Consider the following 20,364-nt stretch of genomic DNA (forward strand, 5'->3'; position numbering starts at 1 on the left):
GAAGAAAAAAAAAAGTAAATTACTTAAGTGAATTGGGGCCGGGGCATAGTTTATCAGTATTTTTTTCCGCAATATAACGGCAATCTTTTTGACAGCATAGTAGGCGTGCCTTACGGAGGTCCTGAAGACTAGAAAAAGCTTCACGTATTGCGATCTTGTTACGCTGTTGAACTTCGATAAACATCTGAATTCAAGTTTTTTTTTTTTCTTGGAGTGAGGCGTTCGTGAAGAAATATATGGGTAAGAATTGACTCAAGGCGCTATTAAGAAGAGTGACGTAAAATAGCTTTAAAAATGCATATGATGAACATAGGTATTTCACGTTCACCTAAATGAGTCAGAGGGGCATGTAAGGTCATCAATCGAAGAACGGTGGGAAAAGATTGAGAGTTAACGTAAAGCTGCAATACTGTTATTTCATCACAGGATGGAGGAAAGCGACGACGACCCGGTTCTCAGTGTTGTCAAGTGGGAGGATTTCCTTCAGGACTACAGCAAAGATGGGGACTACATTCATGGCTTTGTGACTACTGAGTCAAGCGTAGACAATGTCCTGGAACTGTACAGAAAAGCTACCAAAACAACATTCTGCACCCGCCGGTCTTCATCCCTGCAAGTGGATCCGCTTAAGTGCAAGAATAAGAAGTTCTGCACTCGCTCTTTTGTTTTCTGCAGGACCATCAGCCCTCGCATCACCGATGATGGAGTTCCCTTCACGTATGGTGGCATGAAGACACTGGAGTGCCAGTATGGACCTAAAAGGGAGCATAGAAGAAAGAGTGATATAGAAAGCACGTGTTCTGATGAGAATATGAGAAGCAATAATGAAAATACGGCATCCTGTGGACTGAAGAGGCCCAAAAAGAGACTTTCCGCTGGAGTCACCAAAAAGAAAGGATGCCAGGCCAAAATCTCAGTTTGGCACATCTGCAGGTTACCAGAGTACGTTGTGACGGCAAAGAGGAGTGTGACAATTTGGCAAACCAAAGCCAAAGAGAGGCTGCTGCAAGACTTAGAGGCAGGGAAGGAAGTGACAAAGGAAAACCGGTTTTATATCAGTTTTCCTCTCCGGCGAGCCCACACCGAACATTTGTCATGCGGCCAAACTGAAGCCCAACCGCTCCACCCGCAGATCATCCAGTGGATCGAGCAACTCGTCGATGAGGGCATCACCACCACGAGGGACGTTCAGGCGGTCCTGCGGCACAACGTTCAAACCAAAATGTCTGACGGCGTGGCGCCGGATGAGCAGCATCGGGCGTATTATCCCACGCTGAAGGACATAGCCAATCACGTCTATAAAGCCAAAGTGAAACGGCAAGCCGTGAATGAGGCAAAAAGTGACGACATCGCAACAACCCTCCTGTTACTCGATGCATCACGCAGCCTTACTGAAGACGCTCATCATTCCCACCACGTAAGTGAAACGATCCGAATTGCGTGTGCAAATCCATTTCATACACTTGTCGCCCTAACAGGCGGCGAGCTACTCCGATGAAGCCGTCTGGAAAGTGAGAACGGAGCTCCACGAGGAACTCAACGCCATGTGGGTGTCGTCCACTAACTGCACCGACGCGGTCCCGCTGGCTGAGCTCAAGACGGCCATCAAGGCTCTCCACGACCAATTTGTTGCGAACCTCGCAGAGCTGAGACACACACCGAAGCATCAAGAAGAAAGCGCAGCCACGTCCGCTTTGTCGCCGGCAAAGATGGCGAGAGTGGACAACAATTTATACGCTTACTTGACACTGCAAGACTAAAACAAAATGTCTTGCTGTTCCTGGATTTGTTCTTGTGACTTTTTTTTTTTTTACCTTTTGTGACGGATGAGCTTTATGTTGGAGTAAACTTTCACAAGTCCGGGAAATCCTTGACGAGAATGCTTTTGTAACACCGTGTTGCAATTTTTTTTTTTGGTACTTCGCCAGTTTGAGAAGAGATTAAGTCATTTTGAAATGCACTTACCGGTTCTGACACTTGACAATGAAACAATGCTCTGACCTGATTACAGTTTAATTAAATTTACAGAACAATGCAGTCACCTTATACTTTGCAGCAGTAGTGCGCCGGTTCATTTAAACAAGTTTTCAAGGTATGAACTTCCTTGAATTACATACATCTGCTTGTCATAGAATATATATGCCAGCTGACACAATTTGGAAGGGGGGAAAAAAAAACCCTAACACAATAATAAAAAAGCCCCCGATTGACAGATTTAAATTATTTTAACTTGGTCATTCCTCAGCTTGCCTCGACTCAACACAATCAAACCGCGAGATAACATCAAACCTGAAAAAAAAAAAAGGATATCGACTCTTCGTCACAGGAGAGAGTAGGTACAACCAGAAGGAAGACTCCGATTATAAAGTGCAAGTATGGCGAATGCTATTAACAACAAAAGGGGGGTGGGGGCTAGTTGATGCAGTCCATGATGTGGATCTGCAGGGAGTCCATATCTGGCAGGATTTCGTTGCACTTTGGACAGACGTGTTCAGGAATACTGCCCTGTTGCTGCCAGTCAGTGCCTGCGAGACAGAAAAAAACTGCTGAGTGGACAGTATTAATTCCCAGTCTTGTTTGTTTTAAGCATCACATACATGGACTTCAAAAAAAAAAAAAAAGCACAGACACAGACCTCTTGAAACTAAAGCTGGCCCGTGCGCATTGGCATTAGCCACATGTCTCCTTTGCATGTCGCCTAATTTCTGCCTGTAGAGAGAAAATTCCACAAAATGAGGAAACATCGACGTTAACCTTTACGGTGCCCTTCGCAATGAACAAATGACCCATGAACATATTTAGCGATGCATTACAAGGAAGTATTTCCAGTTTAATGGGATGCTTGTGGTAATATTTGACGGTTTCGCTTCTTGCGTACCCTTCTCGCGGTCACAAAATCATTTTTTTGATTCCAATGGTAAGATTTCATTTCCTGCCTATAGTCACATTGCTACCTACAGTTCCTGTGCTTTTGGCATACCGGCTCATCTCCTCCTGCAGATGGTTGTTCTGTTTCTTCACGTACTCCAGCTGAACAGCCAGGCGCTCCCTCTCCTCGTGTAATTTCTCCCTCGCCGCCCGCTCTGCGTAGAAATCGGAGCAGTAGACTTCGGCCTGCGGAGAGAAAGGGCGCGCAAACAATTAGTCAGCCGCCACTGTATGTCACTTAAGAGCAGGGCAGGGCAAACATTTATTATGCTCAAGGGCCACATCTGATTTGGAATCAAGATGGGTGTGGTCAAAAAGATGAGGTAATAAAGGAACAACGTGGAATGAAATATTTCCCGCATTGTTGATTGTATGACTCATCATTTAATTCTACTTCACTCGGCAATAGGTTTACACATTTTTAAGTGATGTCAAACAGCTGATTTGATTTTTTTTTTAATGCGCAGTTTGTTTCCATGTAATTATCTTACGTAAAAAGCCAATTATGTAATAAAATATTAAAATTCCACAGTATTTTACAAATGTTTATTCTTGTGTACATTTAAGAATTAATAATACAAATATTTCATTTGCACCTAAGTTCATCATTCACAATTAAAAATTGCCCCTGCTTAATAATTTACTAATAACATTGTTTTAGTCATATTTTTGTTTTATGTAAAATTGTTAAATTTAATCATCAAATAATGTCATTTTTATTTTTAATTAATGTCACTTTTATAATTGTCAAATTATTTAATAATATGTCTTTTTTAAATAGCAATTTGTATTTCCTGCAAAAAAAATGTTTTAAATCCATGCACATTTTTCATTTCTTTGCAATTTATGTAATTTTAAAATAACGTTTATTTAATGAAGTATTTGAAAAATAAATGCAAAAAAAGAGTGACCAATAATTAATGCTCAATTTATTTCATATTAGATTATAACCAAATAATTGACCAAAAAATATTGGAACATTGTTTGCTTTTTACAATAAATCAATCAAACAGTTCCCAACATCTCCTCTGCTAAATTTTTTTAAAATTATTTTAATTAACTACATTTATGGGGAAAATGTATTTTATTATTACAAAAAAATATAATTTTATTATTATTATTATTATTATTATATTAATACAACTACTACAGGACTCTTACGAAGTTACATTTAAAAATAAATGTTTTATTATAACAAAAATATATATTTTATTATTATCATAATACAACTCCGACAGGACTCTTACGAAGACAAAAACAAAAAAAAAAATGGCTTGTGGACTGCTTTCAAGGGCCACTTAGTTGAACTGCGCCTACCTGTGCCTCTAAGACAGAGATGGTCTCTAGCTCCTTCTCCTTCTTGAAAATCTCCTGTTTCAAGCTGTCGATGCGCTCCTGCTTGGTAGCCAGGGCCTTCTCGGCGATGCTCAGCTGACCTTGAAGATCGTCCACCACCTCCTTGTCCACCAGCTCAGCCTGCAAGCATTGCAGTGATTTGACAGGTGAAAACCCCCCACGAAGGCAGTCATGAATTCCGTTTTCTTGGGCTAGTCCTCATTCTGGCTCACTGGTAAGATGGTAAGACCATCCACGCAAACGACATATAGACAAGCATTCAAACCTTTTGAAACTCCAGAGTTTACACTTGTGGGGCTGGGCGAAAAAAAAAAAAAAGTGACGGGTTCGATTCCAGCTCCAGCCTTGGATTCTCCTGCGTGGTTTTTCTTCGGGTACTCCATGCCTGGGACACTCTAAATTGTCCCGAAACTGTGATTGTGACTGCGAGTGCCTGATTGTCTATTTGTTACCGGGCTCCATTCCAGCGTTGGCCCTCCCTGTGTGGAGTTTGCATATTCTCCCTGTGCCTGTGTGGGTTTTCTCCGGGTACTCTGGTTTCCTCCCACATTCCAAAACCATGCATGGCAGGCTGATTGAACACTCAAAATCGTCCCTAGCTGTGAATGTGAGCGCGGATGGTTGTTCGTCTCTATGTGCCCTGCGATTGGTTAGCAACCGTTCAGGGTGTCCTCCTCAGACAACTACGTACCAGTGAAAAATGTTTCTTTATATACACACACACACACACACACATTACCTCTCTCCTCTTCTTCTCCTCCTGCAACTCATTGTAGTCCTCAAACAATTTCGTGTAGGCGTCCTTCAACTGGGCCAGGTTGGTCCTGAGGATGAACCCAGCATGCACTCTGTCAAGGTCTCTGATTTGAATGACATGTGACTCAATGTCGAAATGTCGTGACGTGAACAACGGGCGTTGACAGACCTCCCCTCCCCGACCTTCTTCTGCACCATTAAATTCTGCGCCTGCAGGCTGTCCAGTTGCAGCTTGAGCTGCTCGTTCTCCGTTTTGACCGCCTGCGAGTCCGCCAGCAGGGCCTTCAGAGTGGCCACGTCGTTCTCCACCTCGCGGCAGCTAAGGTGAGAGCCGAGTCGGAACCATCGTGTGCCATTCCTTGAAAGTGAGCTTTCACTGACATTAGGTAATGGTGAACAAACCGGTCCTGCAGGTTCTTCTTCATGCCTTCCGCGTCGTCCAGCTTGCTCTGGGCCTGCTGCAGCTCTTTAAACAGCATCATCATCTGCGATTTGATAAACTCGGATGCCACCTGGAACGCAAGGCAAACATTTGTGTTGACAGTTGAGAGAAGCCATTATCCGACCGCCGTGTGGTGAGATGTCATCCCGATGCGATGGCGTGATTCATTCTCGGTTCATTGTGCTGAAAATGTTTTCATGACAAAAGAATGTTCTCATCTATCTATGCCAGCCAGCGACATATCGTGATTAACCTGTGTGCCCGCCGCCTGTTGCCATTTCATACAACAGAATTTAAAGCTATTTCAGCTGTGCGCCCATTTTGCCGGGCTTTTTCATACAATAATAAAAAATAAAATGCAAAAAAAGAAGGACATCAGCTTTGTGTTCGAGTAACAGGCCCTGATTTTACACAGAGGAAGTACATTTAGATGAAATTGTCATTATTTCTGTTTGTACAGCTCAGGAGAAAAAGCGAAGAGAAAAAATAATAATTCAAAATCGGTTTTCGAATTTTAACCATGTTTCATTTTCTGCAAAGATACTCTCTAAATGACAATACAGCAGAACCCCAGTTTTTGCATGACATGGTTTTCAACAATTTTTCATCCAAATGTTGACTCGTTTTTTTGTACTCGTTTTGTGTTACAAGGAAAATAAAAACCTGCGACTCAGCCATTAATTTCCTGGATTCGATGCATCTTCAAAGTCGTTGTAAAAGTGGTTCAACAACTGGCAAGGTGTATTCCACAATGGAAGCGTTCATTTACTCAAAAAATAAAATAATAAACCCTCCAGTCTGCTATGCAACACTCAAGCAACACCTGTGGAACATCCTGTCAAAAGCCAGACCTTCAAAGTAAAAGGACCTTGTGTAACACTCTCAAACAAGCACAAAAATCATTTGGAGTGCGCCTGAAAGTGCAGAGAAAAAAAACATTTTTTTTGAAGGTCTGATTTTGACAGGATGTTATGCCGATATTGCAGCAGCCAGCCTCACCGTTGTAGCGTGTGGTCAATAAAAAGGGGAATTTACTTCAAGCCGCGCAAAAATGTGTCCACTAAATACCTGTGCCGTCTTCGAATGGTCTCTGGGCTCTTCTGTCATGTTGGTCTGTGTCGTTACTGTCACATGATGGCTCCTCTTTTCCTCCATCGATTTGATCCTGTTAAAGAGTGCAAGATAGGTTGTGAAACAGCATCAAAGACAGTCTACGTTTTTTTTTTGTTTTGTTTTTTTTTGGGGGGGGCTTGCCGCTTCTTCAAAATGATCAAAGTTAATCATGGCCTGCAGATGAAGATTAAAGTGACTTTTTTTTCTTGATTTTTTTTGTACGAAGACCAAAGCAATAAAAACATGACATAGACGGGTGGCAGGAAACTACATTGGAGTCAACTGAGGAGTTTCATGTTGTGCTTTGGCGTGATCTTGTGGCATCTGAAGGGAATTTTGTGGTTATGCAGCAGGGCTAATCGGTTCATTTGTATCCCATGTTTCATTTTTAAACATAAAATTATTATTTCTTAAATGCGATGATGACATTTTGTCACAGGATTCTTCATAAATATTGTAAAAATGTATTTTTCAGTTTTTTCCTTGAATGTTATAAGATATGAAGTCATGCATTTTCATTCTTTAAGATCAATATGACACAAATATTAACTTTATGTGAATTTTTTTTTTTTTTTTTGCCCCTCAAAATATGTTTAAAGAGCTCCAAATAAACGGTGTGCACTTTACATGTCAATCGTGGACTGCAGCTCAGCTTGCAGCTGCTCGGCTCGCTGGGTCTCGTTCCTGAGGGACTGCAGCAGGTGGCTGACGGTCACGTCCCCGTTGTCCAGACGGGACGCCATCATGCTCACATCGGGATGTTTGCCGGTCTCACCGGCGGCCTTCATGCTGAGGCTGCCTTCGTCCTGAAAAGACGCGGGTGTCTCTTAATTATGTGAACCGGCGAGTGCTCTTCAAGAGCTTTGCTTTTTTTTTTTTTTTTTTTTTGGTGGTGGCTGCTTTGATTTTGGTTGGGAGGAATGTCGGCGCTATTTGACTGTCGCCACTGGACAGTCCCCGGGACGTTTGTAGTTTTTTTTTTGCGCCTGTAATGGGCAGCATTTTTCACAACCCCGTTTTGTTTAGCAAAGATGCCGGCGCTGTTGGGACGGTCTGCGCCGCTGTGCAGATGGGATGGCTTGGAGAGTGGCCGCTTGGAATTGAAACAGAATTACATGGGACGGGAGAAGTGAACCATTCTTTTTTTTTTTTTTTGGTCATTGGACGCCTCAGCTATTTGTTTACTTTCAAGCTTGTGCACATTTTGAGCATGACGTCTATGATCCACTGGTGGAAGGACACTTTGATTCTCTCCTCTTTCATCGAGAACCGCTTCAAACAACAAAGCGTATGCAGGAAAGTGTTAAGATTCCATGACTGTGTTTTTCGTTATGTATTGTGTTATATTATTTTTTTATTTTATGTAAACTGTTTTGTCAGGCGCTTTGTTACAGCTGCAGCTGTTGGGAAAGTGCTATGTAAATAAAAATTGTTTTGTAAATACGACAATGCTTTCAGGGTTTCTTCTCCTCACCGACACAGTGATGACCTGGATGAAGGAGTCCTCAGGCGAGTTCTGTTCGATCTTCAGCTGCAGCTCGGAGTTGAGAGCCACCAGGTCGTTCTTCTCCGCCTGCAGTCGAGTGACCAGAGCACGCAAGGCGTCCATTTCGGCGATGTGACTGGAATCTGCTACCTGGAAATTACATGTTTAATGCTCCTTACTAAAATTAGGATGAGTGTTCCCCACTGCCATGTTGGTGTTCATTATTTCTGTCCCTGCTTTTTTTTTAAAACTGTGTAAATCCTGAGCGTAATGCCTTTGCATATGGGAAAGGAGAGCCAGAACGCGCTGCGGTAACAAACGGGGGTTGACCGTATTACAAGTGCACTCACTTTTGAGACACCCAAAGCATAGTTTGACTTTGATGCCGCCTCCAGTTTCTCGTTCATCAACTCATTTTCAATTGCCAAGGCCTCAATCTTGACCCGGGCCTCCCCAAGCCTCCTCTCCAGGAAGACCCGCTCATCCCGCTGCTTCTCGCGCCACGTGCACAGCTCCTCAAAACGTTCTTTCATCGTCAGGTTGGTCTGACGCAGAGCCTCTGGGGGAAGGAGGAAAGAGCAGGTGAACTGGATGGTTTAACAACAACAACAACAGTAATACTGTATAATTAGCCCACAAGCTTCTCTCACCTTTCAGGTTGCGGTTTTCTTGGATAAGAATGTTCATCTGGCACAAGGCCTCCTCCGGCGTTCCCACCAAACTAGGGGAGCGGGAGATCTCCCCATTCATTATGGGGTCCTCGGATGACATGACGCTGAGAGGAGGAATAAAAGACAAAACGTTTCTATTTATATTATTGAGAACGCTGTTTTGATTAGCGTTGCAAAGCCAGTTGACTCGCAAACTTTGAAAAGCCCCGTAACTTTGCAATCCTAGTTTCAAGTGACACTGTCATAGTATTACTTATACTGGTTTGACGGGGCATTGTTTTGTCTCGTATTTTGTGGTTTTTACATTTCCCATGCGGTTTATTCACTTATCTCTGTGAAAAGTAATTACTGTCTCTGAAGTGACTCAGGACTTGAGCATTGTGCAGCATCAAGGAAAACTGCCAAGCTCTTTGAAATTACATCATTTCGTCGGCGGGTCACATGACAACTTATCAAGTCCTGAAGGTCCACATAACTCATCGGCTCAATCGCTGCCTTGAATGAGTGTTTCTCCAGCAAATAAGGCTGAAGCGAGTGTTTTCTCCTCTCTCATTCATAAGACATCTACTGTAAACTATAAAGCGCTCCCCGTAAAAGCACACTCGTGTAACAGTTTTAGTTTTCTTGTAAATTCATTTCTTGTTTACTCCGAGATGGTTTGATGTGTGTGAAGATTGTAAATGTAGCTTCAGTTTTGTTAGTTTCACAGAAACGCTTACGCTTCTACTCTTTCCACTATGTTGTATTTTTTTTCCACAGCGGAGTCACAGAAGTCCAGTCGGCACGACTGGAAGAGTAAATTTCCGTTTCGGGAGAACCAAGTATCATACAATGCATCGACTTTCCGTTTCAGTCCGTAATAAACGACGAGCCAAGTTCGATTTCAAAGTCACTTCCAACACATTTCGGCCAAACTGCGTCACAATGATAAACTTGTTTAAAACTGACCTCTTGTGGGATCCGGAAAGCAAAACTTGGACGTTCGTTTCGACCACAACTGAGCAACACTTGATATTAGGATAAGAGTTGGATTGTTGATGAACCTTGCTATGTCTGCTCCTGGTTTTAGATTTACGTCAAGTCCACCACCGTAAACACACACGCTTCTGGTTTGCGCCTTCAAAATAAGGTAAAACACGTCAACGACTGTCACTCATTGTGGGCCGTGAGGAAGTTGAAGTCTTTTATTTTGAAGAGAGTTTTTGTCTTGTTTTCCTGGCAAAAGCTACGCGCATTTGATGAAATCCATTTCCTTGAAGTGACGTATCATTAAAAAAAAAAAGATGTCAACTGCATCGACGAGACAGTTGGTCCTCGGTTTACGACGATCCCTAACCTCGCGCTCCGAACTAATTCTTATGACTTTATTAATGCGTTGACATAGGTTCGTGATAGGCAACGTACACATTTTGATAACGTCGCCGTCGTTGAAACGGAACACCGTCGTAAACCGAGGACTCCTTGTACAGTACAGTATATCAATTAGCTACGAATATGTTTAGTTCTTCTGTATGTGATACAGAAGAAAAATATATTCTACAGTTAAACAGCACACTTAAAATGTCTTAATTATTTTGAGTTTTGGTTGATTCCACGGCTCATTGTCACAAGTTGCTTAAAAACGCATAGAGATGACAGCTTGTGTTCACTGATACAGTACTGTAGTTACATTCAGTTTAAAATCCACTAGATGGCAGTGTTGTAAACGCAAACTGCTGATGCACTTCAGTCGCTTCTCCAATTCATGCCCAGGGATTCCCCCGTGCCCCACCAGACTCCGTAATTTGAGCCAACGTCCGAGACAAGACAAAATATTCCTTTTCTCTTTCATCCAAAATGTTCACAAAATGTTCCCTTTGCTTTTCCAACTTTGCTTATGTCACAAACGCCAATCAACCGACCCGCTCTTAACGGTCGATTATTTCCACAGTGACATCAAAAATCACACCACAGTACGAATAACGAGTTTAATTAAAATAGGTCTTGATTCTATTTAATACAGTAATATGCAGGGTGGGCCAAAAGCTGGCATTGTGTGTACGTTTTTAAATAAACTTGTTTAAGGCAGCAAGAAAAAAATGGAAGGAATCTCAGGCAGGCAGAAGGAAAGAAAGGATGGCGTCTGAACCCCTGGCTAGAAACTACCGTAAAAAATCTATTCTGTATTGAAACCTTACTTTGAAACCCTAAACCTTCCAACAAACCCCAAACGCTTGCCATTTTTGAACCCTGAACCTTGGATGACACGACGAGAACTTAAAGGAGTCCGTAAAGGCATCTTTGATTTAAAATGATGCGTTTGGGAATAAGTTTGGCGTTGTGTGTTCTGGAAACGTTCTAATGTTGAAGGACGACATTCCGAAAATTTACAAAGTACATTCCTACGTTTGACATTCTGCATAGTTCAATTAAAAATGCATTGGAACCCTACATCGAAAGGTTTTGAGAGTTACCATTGGAAGGGTGGAATTTCACGTGATAATTGTCATTGAACGCAACAATAAATTCCTTTCCTCACTTTTCCACGAGTCCTTGAATGCAGCGCCGGTGCTTCTCTTGAAGAAGGAGGCGCGTGAAAGAATTGGACACTTTGGAATTGGCTGCCAAAGTTTTGCACTAAAGGAGCAGGTTCATTGCACGTTGTTTCAATGCAACTTTTCCTATTTATGGAGCTGAGCGATTTCAGGTTGCCTCTTTTTGTGTTCATTACCGTCAAATTGTAACTCAAATTGCAAGTTGAACATCAGTCCAAGGTTCCGTGATGACTTGCCCAGTTATTCTCCTTGCACTGTTTGGCGTTTTTACGCATTGGGATACTTTGGCGCACGGCTGTCAGCTGCCGTCCGAGTGGCGGCCACTGAGCGAGGGATGCCGCGCGGAGCTAGCCGAGATCATCGTGTACGCGCGGGTTCTGGCCATCCACCGGGAGCCCCTTGGCGGCGGGGTGGACAGCCTGTACAACTCGCTGCCCGTCGGATTCGGTTACGGGTACGAGGGCGCGGAGGATGGACTGCTGTACTCGGCGGAAGTGGAGCTCTTGTGCGATCAAGCCTGGGGGAGCATGCTGGAGGTCCCGGCGGGGTCCCGACTTAATTTCACCGGCCTGGGCTACCTCTCATGTCAGTCTCACACGGTGATGGAGAACTACTCCTATTTCTTCTTCCTCAGGTAGGCTCCAACGTCGAGCATCAGTGTTTGCATGTACTCAGAACATGAACTGCGTGCATCACTAAATGCCAAATGGGATTTTTTTTTCAACCAAAATATGTGCCGTGATTAATGAGAAAGTTAATTTGCACGGTTTCCAACATGGCACAAATAACGATAACCTATAACTTGATAAGCTGTCCACTGTAGTAACCGCCGTCCGTCCCTGAAAGGGATAAATACAGAACTCCAATTTAAGAGCTACTGGTGTAGCGCACACAGATCAATTATTCATCCTAAAAAGAGAGTAATTAGTCGGAAAGAAAAGTCGTCAACAATGTACCTCACCCGAAATGTGCGACATCCTTTCTGAACGTTGCCCACATTCTTCACCAGGATGGACGAGAACTACAACATCCTGCCGCACGGCGTCAATTTCCAGGACGCCATCTTCCCTGACACGGCTGAGAACCGCCGTACCTTCTCCAGCCTCTTCCAGTTCTCCAACTGCACCCAGGGGAGCCAGCCGTTCCACACTTTCAGCCCCGAGTGGGACACTGTGGAAGACAGCAGGGTAGGGTCTTGCATTCATCCAACCTCATTGCCCCTCGCCAACTCCACTACTGCATTACAAGTTTGCCATTTGGTGTGGGTTTGTTGCTATGGCAACCCTTGCTTCTTCCTTGATCGGTTGAAAATCAGCGGTACACAACCTGTGGACGCGAACAACAAAATACATTCCGTCCGAAACGAAATCGACTGGAGGAGACAAATGTGTGTTTACGCAGATATGCACACAGAAATTTAGGAATGTGTGTGTGTGTGTGTGTGTGTCTAGAGAGAGAGGTGTGTGCGTGTGTGTGTGTGTGTGTGTGTGGTAGCAGTCCGAATTTAAGTCACCATGGGGAAACTGGACCCCACCGGGTGAGTCAGAAGTCACTGTTTTGAACCCACTGGGATCGGGAAACACACACACTCACGTCGGCCGGTGAGGATTATAGCAAGCGACCCATTGGCGGGGGAAGGACACACACACACACACACACAAGCAACTGATGAATGACTTCGATGCAACCAGCACGTGATTGGCCGCACACGCTCACATGTCGGCCGGTGAGGATTATAGCAAGCGACCCATTGGCGGGGGAAGGTTAAAGGTCAAATAGCAGAGATGGTCATCTGTGACGCACTCCGGGTCACTAGGCAGCTTCAGTTCAGAGCGCAAAGCCAACGCGCATCTCTTGGTTCCGTGTAACTTTGACCTCCAGGCTTGGGGGGGGGGGGGTGCGCACATGTCTCAGGTGAGGGTCGTAGTGGGTGGAGGGGGGGGGGGTCGTGACGGTCAGGGCGTCGAACGGCTGTTCAGGAATTTTGGAAGATCTTTTTGTTTTGTTTTTTTATTGAAGAGACCTCCAATTCTCATCACTTCTTGTACAGTTTACAAAACGTCGAAAGCTTTGTCATCCTCCCGTCGACATATGAAGCTTTCAAGACATCACGGAGCCCCCAGAGTTGAGCGCGGGGGTGTCGTTCCACCCCCGTGGGAACCAGGCACCCCCCCGAAGGACACACAAGAGACTTCCTCTCCTTTCAAAAACCCTTCATTAAGCTTTTGTTCGAGGACACCGTGTGATCTTTCCCGTGAAAGATAAGCCACTGCGTCCCCCCCCCCCCGACCCCTTTAAGGCACATTTTATGTCGTATAATGCACTCACGGAGAAGTCAGGGGCTAGTGTGGAACAAAGTTCTTAATTAGCACATTAACTTTTAACGTGCACCGACGAGGGAGTTTGCAGGGGGAACGCTCAAAGCTCAAAAACTGTTTTATGGCTCTCATAAATATTTTATGTGGACTTTCAGAAGCTTGAAAGGTAGTCGATCCATGTATATTTAAAGACGAGTTTGGTGCCGTTAGAAAAGACACGTGTCGCGGCGTGTTTTGCATACTGCTCTGGAATTCGAATGTTGTACTTTTTTACGGTGCACGCGTGACCTAAAGTTTCTATTATTTGATGTTTCAATCCTGCTACGTGCCCTTTGTGCACCGATAATGATAACCTGTAACCTGATCACATGACCGCTGTCCCCGAAAAGGTGAAAAGTCAATTGCTTCAGTATCACTACTACTGCCTGGAGATTCGATCCATGTATATTTAAAGACGAGTTTGGTGCCGTTAGAAAAGACACGTGTCGCGGCGTGTTTTGCATACTGCTCTGGAATTCGAATGTTGTACTTTTTTACGGTGCACGCGTGACCTAAACGGTGTTTGTACAGATGATGCTTTAACAGCTGGCAGGTAAGACGCGGATGTTTTGACAGATGCTGCGTGTGTGCGCCTGCATGTTTTGGGTATCCCACAGAGAACCTACTTAGGACCCCTATGAGAAAGACTCACCAGTTTATAAAGTAAGAAAATAGAACCGTTTCATGTTGCGTTATATGTGTGAGTTCAATTTGAAGGTTGTTTCACTCGACTTCCAAAGCTAACTCTGTGCTCACCTTCCCCCTCCCGCCCTTCTCCAGCTGCTGTGCTCCTCCGTGCAGGCGGCGCTGTTTGACGAAGAGGAGCGAGGCCGCGAGCTGCAGGAGCGCCTGTCCGCCGCCGCGTGATTGCGGGACGCGTATTTGGTGCCTGGGCCTTCATTGCGATACATACTCGAGTTAATCCACCTCTCATGCCACCACAATCCCAAGTACACACAGTTTGGTCCAAAGTAACCCAAATTGGGCGAAATAGCCCAGAAACTGAGCCAATGCTGGGTTAATGCATCGAGTAGAGGATTGGACCCATAGCCATTGGGTCAAGGTTCTTACCCGACAAAGGGTAAAAATGACTCATCCTGATGAGTTAAAGCGAACAAGAAATGTGTTAGCAACACAGCTGAAAGAACTGTCCGTTACATTTATTTTGTCGAATGAGGATGGGTAGGGTTCTGGTGCCGCTCCAGTGTAAATGTCAAACTTGGAAACAACTTCACTGATGTACAATCACCAGTAGATGGCGACGATATCCCATCTTAGCGAAAAGAGTAGCACAGTTAGTGAGTCCACTTGGAGAAATGGCTGCATTTTGTGAAACCTCCCCTTTTTTTGGAGGGGGGGGTACTGATGATGAGAAAAAGAATGGAAAAACGGCAAAAGGAGAGAGTCTATTCTTTCATTTGGTACATTCGGCGTATGTATAAATACAGAACACAAGAGCCCATGGGTCTTGAAAATGTCAAAATGCTCTCAAATGTCCGGCAGGGAATGACAATGCTAAATTTAACCCTTTCCTGCACCTTGTAATCTGATAACATGATAAGCCGTCCACTGTAGTGGTCGCTGTCCCTGAAAGGGTTAATGACTAACGTTTTCTAACACAAAGTTGGTCTCAACGCCAGTTTTATGGGACCAAAAAAAAAATCACAAAAGCAGTCCTCCTGAAATAGAAATTAGTCACACTTGCCTCTTTCCGATAAGTGTTGCAGTGTCGAGGCCCCCCTTCCTTGTGCAGCTTTTGTCCAACCACAGACGGGTGAGTGGGTAAGCTCGGAATGCAATTGACTTCCAGCGTTGTGAAGCTCTGTGTAAACAAGCGCGGCGGTGAGATGGCGCAGTCACACTTTTCATTTCGCGGCACTGTTTCAGAGTCCGGCTGGAAAACGAGCGCGGGTGTCACCGTCTGCTTTTCAAGGGCGTCGAGTCGTAAACGGGCGATTGTTTACACCGCGAAGGGCAAAAATGAAGACGTCAGTTGCGGTAAAACATCAGCAAAGTTTGGATTTGATCTCCTGTTATGGGAAGTTTGGTCGATACAAACGCTGATATGTATTAAAATGCGCTCATGTATCATTTCAAAGCATTTTTTTTAACCTCCTTTATACCCAATGTCTCTTATTACAGTACGCCAAATTAAGCATCCCTCTCAGTGACTGCAAAGTATCCTGATGCTTTCGCTCATTTTCTGACGAGTGTCACGTCGAAAATAAACGAGATGGAATGCGAATACTTTTGCCCCAACAACATTGCATTGGACCCACGTTAGCTTGGTTGTGATGTACGTGCCTTAAGACACACTGGAAAGAAAAAAGAAAAACGTTTTTTTTTTGTTGAATGGAATCAATTTTGTTTCGTCGAGTGTTGCAAAAAACAGCTGGAGCCAGACTTGAATTTTTTTTTTGTAGACTACACAAAGAAAAATGCTACATGCTCTTTGTACTAATGCAAAACAAGCGCCACAAAAAAAAACAGCTTGGCTAAGCACGTTTTTTTGTTGGTTTTTTTTTTTTTTTTGCGCCTCTGCAGTTGTCATAATTCAACTTATGTCTCTATTCTGGTCAAGACACCTCATAAATTTACAATTGAATAGCTCTAGCCTACATGATTACGCCGGCGCGCACATGCTTGGAGAATTGTAGGTCAGAGGATACGCTCTAACGTGTGGGGAGAGAGGACCGGTCGGCATGTCTGGTTCATCAAGTGAATGGAATGTGTTTGCGAGGGGTAAGAACAGCAGGACGTCGTTGAAATATTCCTCTAATTCGGCCTGGATGGAGAGTGAGCGTTCTTACGCCGTGGCGATACCTTTTAAGTATTCACGGTGATACGTTTCTGAACGCCGGGATGGAAATAATCAAGCGACTGAAAATTCGACTCCGCCCGAGAGAGATTTGGAGATGTGATGCAGGGAAAATACATCACCTCCGCATCTCTACGTCCCACGAACACCCTGGAGGGAAAGGGGATCCGCTGTCTCTTTTTTTCCGAGCTCAACCTGCAGGCAAAAAAAAAAAAAAAAAGTTTGTAAGATTTACAGGCATTGGTAAATCATTCATAGACAAATCAAGCCACCAGAAGCACCTGAAAACCAGAGGAGGAGGTTCAGAAAATAGAGAAACCATATGGAGGGATGTCCAAATATCTGATAGGGAAGTTTTCAGTTCAACTGACTTTTCATAAGTCAGATATTAAATTAAATGGGCGGCAAATATGGCGCAAATTTCAGCTTTTTTTTTTTTTTAATTCTAGATCATGCAGTTAAAACAATATGTAAACCACGACTATCAGTTTAAAATGAAGAAAAAAAGAACAGCAGACATGCATTCAGGTTACTCCTACTGAACGTTTCAAAAACAGTTGTGGAAGCGCAACGCTTAAAAATCGAAAGAGCAGACAATTAGTCAGGAATTTATAGTTCCAGGAGGCGCCGTCTGCAAACGGGGCGTTTGCAGGCGTCCCCATCCAGGATTCTACCTTGAGCCAAGAAAGGTAACAATCGCCTGGAGATTTTTGCAGCATCTGTCTTTTGTCTGCTCAACATCTGTTTCGCACCAAATACCTTCTACGCTCGATCCGGCGTGGTCAAACTTGGCCTTACGGCCACATGCGCGCAGCCGAAAGCCTGCTGGTGGGTGGGAGAAAAAAAAAAAAAAAGCACAATTAGAATGACATCAAACAGGGAGTAAGTGTGAAAATGCTTGCATGCAAAAAAAAGAAAGAAAAGGAAGCAGATTTTTTTTTTTTTTGGGTGATCATTCAGGATTTATTCCAGGAGGAAAAAGAAGAACAAAAGACAATCCAGCCCAGTGTCGTCATGGTAACTCTGATATGTGCACATGATTGTCGAAGGCATCCGATATACAAGCCCCATGGACACACAAAGTCAGAAGCGGCAGGCGGCGGCTGCGCCCATTTACGAGACGTGCCGGATGGGCGAAAGCCAATGGGAGACAGTGAGACGCCGGGTCAAAAAAAATTAAAAAATCTGTTGTTTTTTTTTTTTTTGACACAACACGGATACCGACAAGATACTGCGATCATTGAGAGCCACTTGAATTGCCCTTCTAACAGTGTGTTTTCAGAGTTGTCACAGCTTTGGATTTCTTCCTTATAGAATGGCAAAAAAAAACGTAAGCCTGAGATCATCACGTGTTGTTCACTGACACTGAAGTGGTACCGGAACACTGAAACATTCGACTGCACTGTCAAATGTCAAAACTCTAAAGGGGCTTTTTTTCTTTTTTTCCCGTATTGGAACATTCCAAAGAGAACAACAATCAACACTCGGAAAAGCGCGCGCGCGCGCGCACGCACGCACGCACGCACACACACACACACACACACACACACACACACACACACACACACACACACACACACACACACACAATCGGTCATCATCTCCCTCAACCCGTGAACGGCAAAACATTTGTAAAATATCATGAAACGGGTCATTTACCGTATTGGCCCGAATATAAGACGGCCCTGATGATAAGACGACCCCCTCTTTTTCAAGACTCAAGTTTGAAAAAAGACTTTTTGAACACCAAATTAATTTTTATACAAAAAATAATCACAGTACATCTGAAACAAATGATTATTACAATATATTTGAGAGAAAAAGTATGTTTTTTTGCCTCATTCAAATCTTGAAATCTGAACATTTCAATATGTAAACTAAAGTGCAATCACATTCGTAAATGAATGGCTTCTGGTTTTTGAAATGTAAATTACATCAAAACTTCTCCTCAGCTGCCGGTTAACCTGGCCGATCTTCGACCCACTTTTCTCCAGCTTGTCACTACGTTTCTCCATTTTCTGTTATCTCTTCTATTATTTTCTTCTCTTTTCCTTCTTACCGCTATTTTTTATTTTTCTTCTTCGTGCTATCACTATTTTTATTTTTATTCTTCGTGACAGGGGTTCACTTTGGCCTGGGGAGTCAAGTTCAGCATTCGATTCAATGACATCTGGCGCCATCTACCGTCGTGAATGGGTATAATGTCTAGACCCCGAATATAAGACGACCCCCACTTTTTCAGTCTTATTTCAATGCAAAAAAACATATTATATTCGGGCCAATACGGTATATTCACAAGCAATGCACACAAGTATTTGAAAACATTCCGAATCAAACACACCGAAGCCCAGAGGAGTATGATCACGAAAGCGTCCGCCCACAGTAATGCACATTCATCAATCAGATTTAATTTCTTCCATATAGAAAAAAAAAATGGACATGAATTACTAGTACAACATTCGCATAATTATACTTTTCTGGATTTGTCGCTCCTCACGCACCCACAAAAAAAAAAAAAAAAATGGAACTGAATTTGCAAAATGCATAGCAATCCATCTCACTATGTACAGCCAACAGGGTCGTCATGAATAATCAATCAGATTAAGCCCTTATGTAGAAACTTTTTGTTTGTTTGTTTATGACGCTTCGTTTCCTCTGAGAAAATGCTAAAAGCGGCACTTTTTTTTTTTTGTTTTTTTTGGGGGGGTGAATAATAAACCGTGGAGATTCAAGGTCATAGTTGACTGACACACACATATTTGAATGAATTAAAAAATATATATATACACACACACACACACACACACACACACACACACACACACACACACACACACACACATATATATACATACAGTATACGCTCACACACATCTTGTTAACATAGTCCACTAAGACAACATGCATCTAAAGACACACTGAAATAACCAGGGGGGTGCACAGGACAAAGTCGATTCAGTTTCAAGCTTCTGGGAATATACAGGTTGTCCTCCATGCAGTGGCGTCGCATAACATGTGCATAAATACTTACAACCATGGCAAGGAACACAAAGCATGTCAGCGCCATCCAAAAAAATAAAATAAAATAAAAATCAGAACACAATCATTCAAAATGGATGGACGGTAAGATTTAGACATTCGGTAGCCGCACTCTTGGGAGAGGAGATAAAATGCACCCAAGCAAATATGGCAGCTAACCCCTCCCAAAAAAAATCATATAAAATCATACAAAATCTATCAAAGTATCATAATTTTCTCGTCTATTTCTGCCGAAGCCTGTGTGGGAATTCCCATAATATTCCACGCTCTGGTCTTTGGCTACATATTCACGATAAAGGGATAACATCGAATGACAATCTGATATGTGTGCCGACATCGCGCCCGCTCTGCTTTGGCCACAAAAACAGAGGTCATTGTAACCGTTGAGACATTCGACAAAAAAATTTAAAAGGCCACGTTCTAGAAGACTGGTAAGTTGGGAATGCGGTATTTCCGATTTGCCAGCAGTCTTTGAACGCAGCATAACGCACCTTGAGCCACCATGGTCAGCTCAGCAGAATGCAGTTCAGAATGTCAAATCGAATCTGTCAGGTATCTTAACATTATGGTTGCTACTGACTGAGGTGGACTGCCATTTCCATTGGATTAAAAAAAATAATACTAAAAAGTTTTAAAAATCATACCATGCAGGCTAAAGTGACCCAAACTGTACTTCAGCCAAACTAGCTTCAGGAGTGAAAGTGAAACTAAAATGGCGGGTCGCCGGCGCACAGAGCGGGCGCAGTTTTCCCTGAGCACAACTGAACTGGGTGCAGCTCAACGGCGCGGCGGCGACATCATGGCTTCGAGAGAGAGAGAGAGAGAGAGAGAGAGAGAGAGAGATAGAGAGAGAGTGTGAGTTGA

At 43.5% G+C, this 20,364-nt stretch overlaps 4 protein-coding genes across 8 annotated transcripts in view; 2 read left to right on the forward strand and 2 right to left on the reverse strand.

Annotated features, from left to right (window-relative positions):
• Window positions 1-97: 97 nt before the first annotated feature.
• On the forward strand, window positions 98-2,044 carry LOC109528842 (uncharacterized). 3 transcript variants are annotated; one of them, XM_019891858.1, is made up of 3 exons: window positions 98-1,018; window positions 1,133-1,417; window positions 1,479-2,044. In XM_019891858.1, exons 1-3 carry the CDS (start codon window positions 428-430, stop codon window positions 1,758-1,760), a joined length of 1,158 nt encoding a protein of 385 aa, XP_019747417.1. In that variant the 5' UTR covers window positions 98-427; the 3' UTR covers window positions 1,761-2,044. The 3 variants fall into 3 exon arrangements, with proteins under 3 accessions (XP_019747417.1, XP_019747416.1, XP_019747415.1); XM_019891857.1 differs by having other exon boundaries at window positions 98-240; window positions 427-1,417; XM_019891856.1 differs by having other exon boundaries at window positions 98-1,417.
• On the reverse strand, window positions 1,998-12,350 carry optn (optineurin). Of its 2 annotated transcripts, none has more exons than XM_019891850.1 (13): window positions 12,248-12,350; window positions 8,732-8,856; window positions 8,432-8,640; window positions 8,070-8,231; window positions 7,223-7,401; window positions 6,551-6,647; window positions 5,443-5,552; window positions 5,210-5,359; window positions 5,024-5,108; window positions 4,246-4,404; window positions 2,981-3,114; window positions 2,636-2,709; window positions 1,998-2,525 (listed from the first exon to the last, which is right to left on the reverse strand). In XM_019891850.1, the coding sequence occupies exons 1-13, from the start codon at window positions 12,283-12,285 to the stop codon at window positions 2,413-2,415; spliced, it is 1,635 nt and encodes a 544-aa protein (XP_019747409.1). In that variant the 5' UTR covers window positions 12,286-12,350; the 3' UTR covers window positions 1,998-2,412. The 2 variants fall into 2 exon arrangements, with proteins under 2 accessions (XP_019747409.1, XP_019747410.1); XM_019891851.1 differs by lacking the exon at window positions 12,248-12,350 and adding an exon at window positions 9,701-9,836.
• On the forward strand, window positions 11,304-12,869 carry ccdc3a (coiled-coil domain containing 3a). The gene is made up of 2 exons (XM_019891865.1): window positions 11,304-11,920; window positions 12,296-12,869. The coding sequence occupies exons 1-2, from the start codon at window positions 11,514-11,516 to the stop codon at window positions 12,705-12,707; spliced, it is 819 nt and encodes a 272-aa protein (XP_019747424.1). The 5' UTR covers window positions 11,304-11,513; the 3' UTR covers window positions 12,708-12,869.
• Window positions 12,870-14,517: 1,648 nt separating this feature from the next.
• The window catches only part of camk1da (calcium/calmodulin-dependent protein kinase 1Da), a 31,795-nt gene continuing 25,948 nt past the window's right edge, over window positions 14,518-20,364 (reverse strand). The window contains exons 12-14 of one of the 2 annotated variants that reach the window (XR_002170741.1): window positions 17,221-17,286; window positions 16,584-16,656; window positions 14,518-15,465 (exon numbers count right to left, since the gene is read on the reverse strand). The gene's annotated coding sequence lies outside the window, so the exon portion shown is untranslated. Of the gene's footprint in view, window positions 15,466-16,583; window positions 17,287-20,364 lie in introns of those variants that run through there. The other variant, XR_002170740.1, reaches the window with a different exon arrangement.

This window comes from Hippocampus comes, unplaced genomic scaffold, assembly GCF_001891065.2.
Source record: "Hippocampus comes isolate QL1 unplaced genomic scaffold, H_comes_QL1_v1.1 scaffold63, whole genome shotgun sequence".
Lineage (NCBI taxonomy): Eukaryota > Metazoa > Chordata > Actinopteri > Syngnathiformes > Syngnathidae > Hippocampus > Hippocampus comes.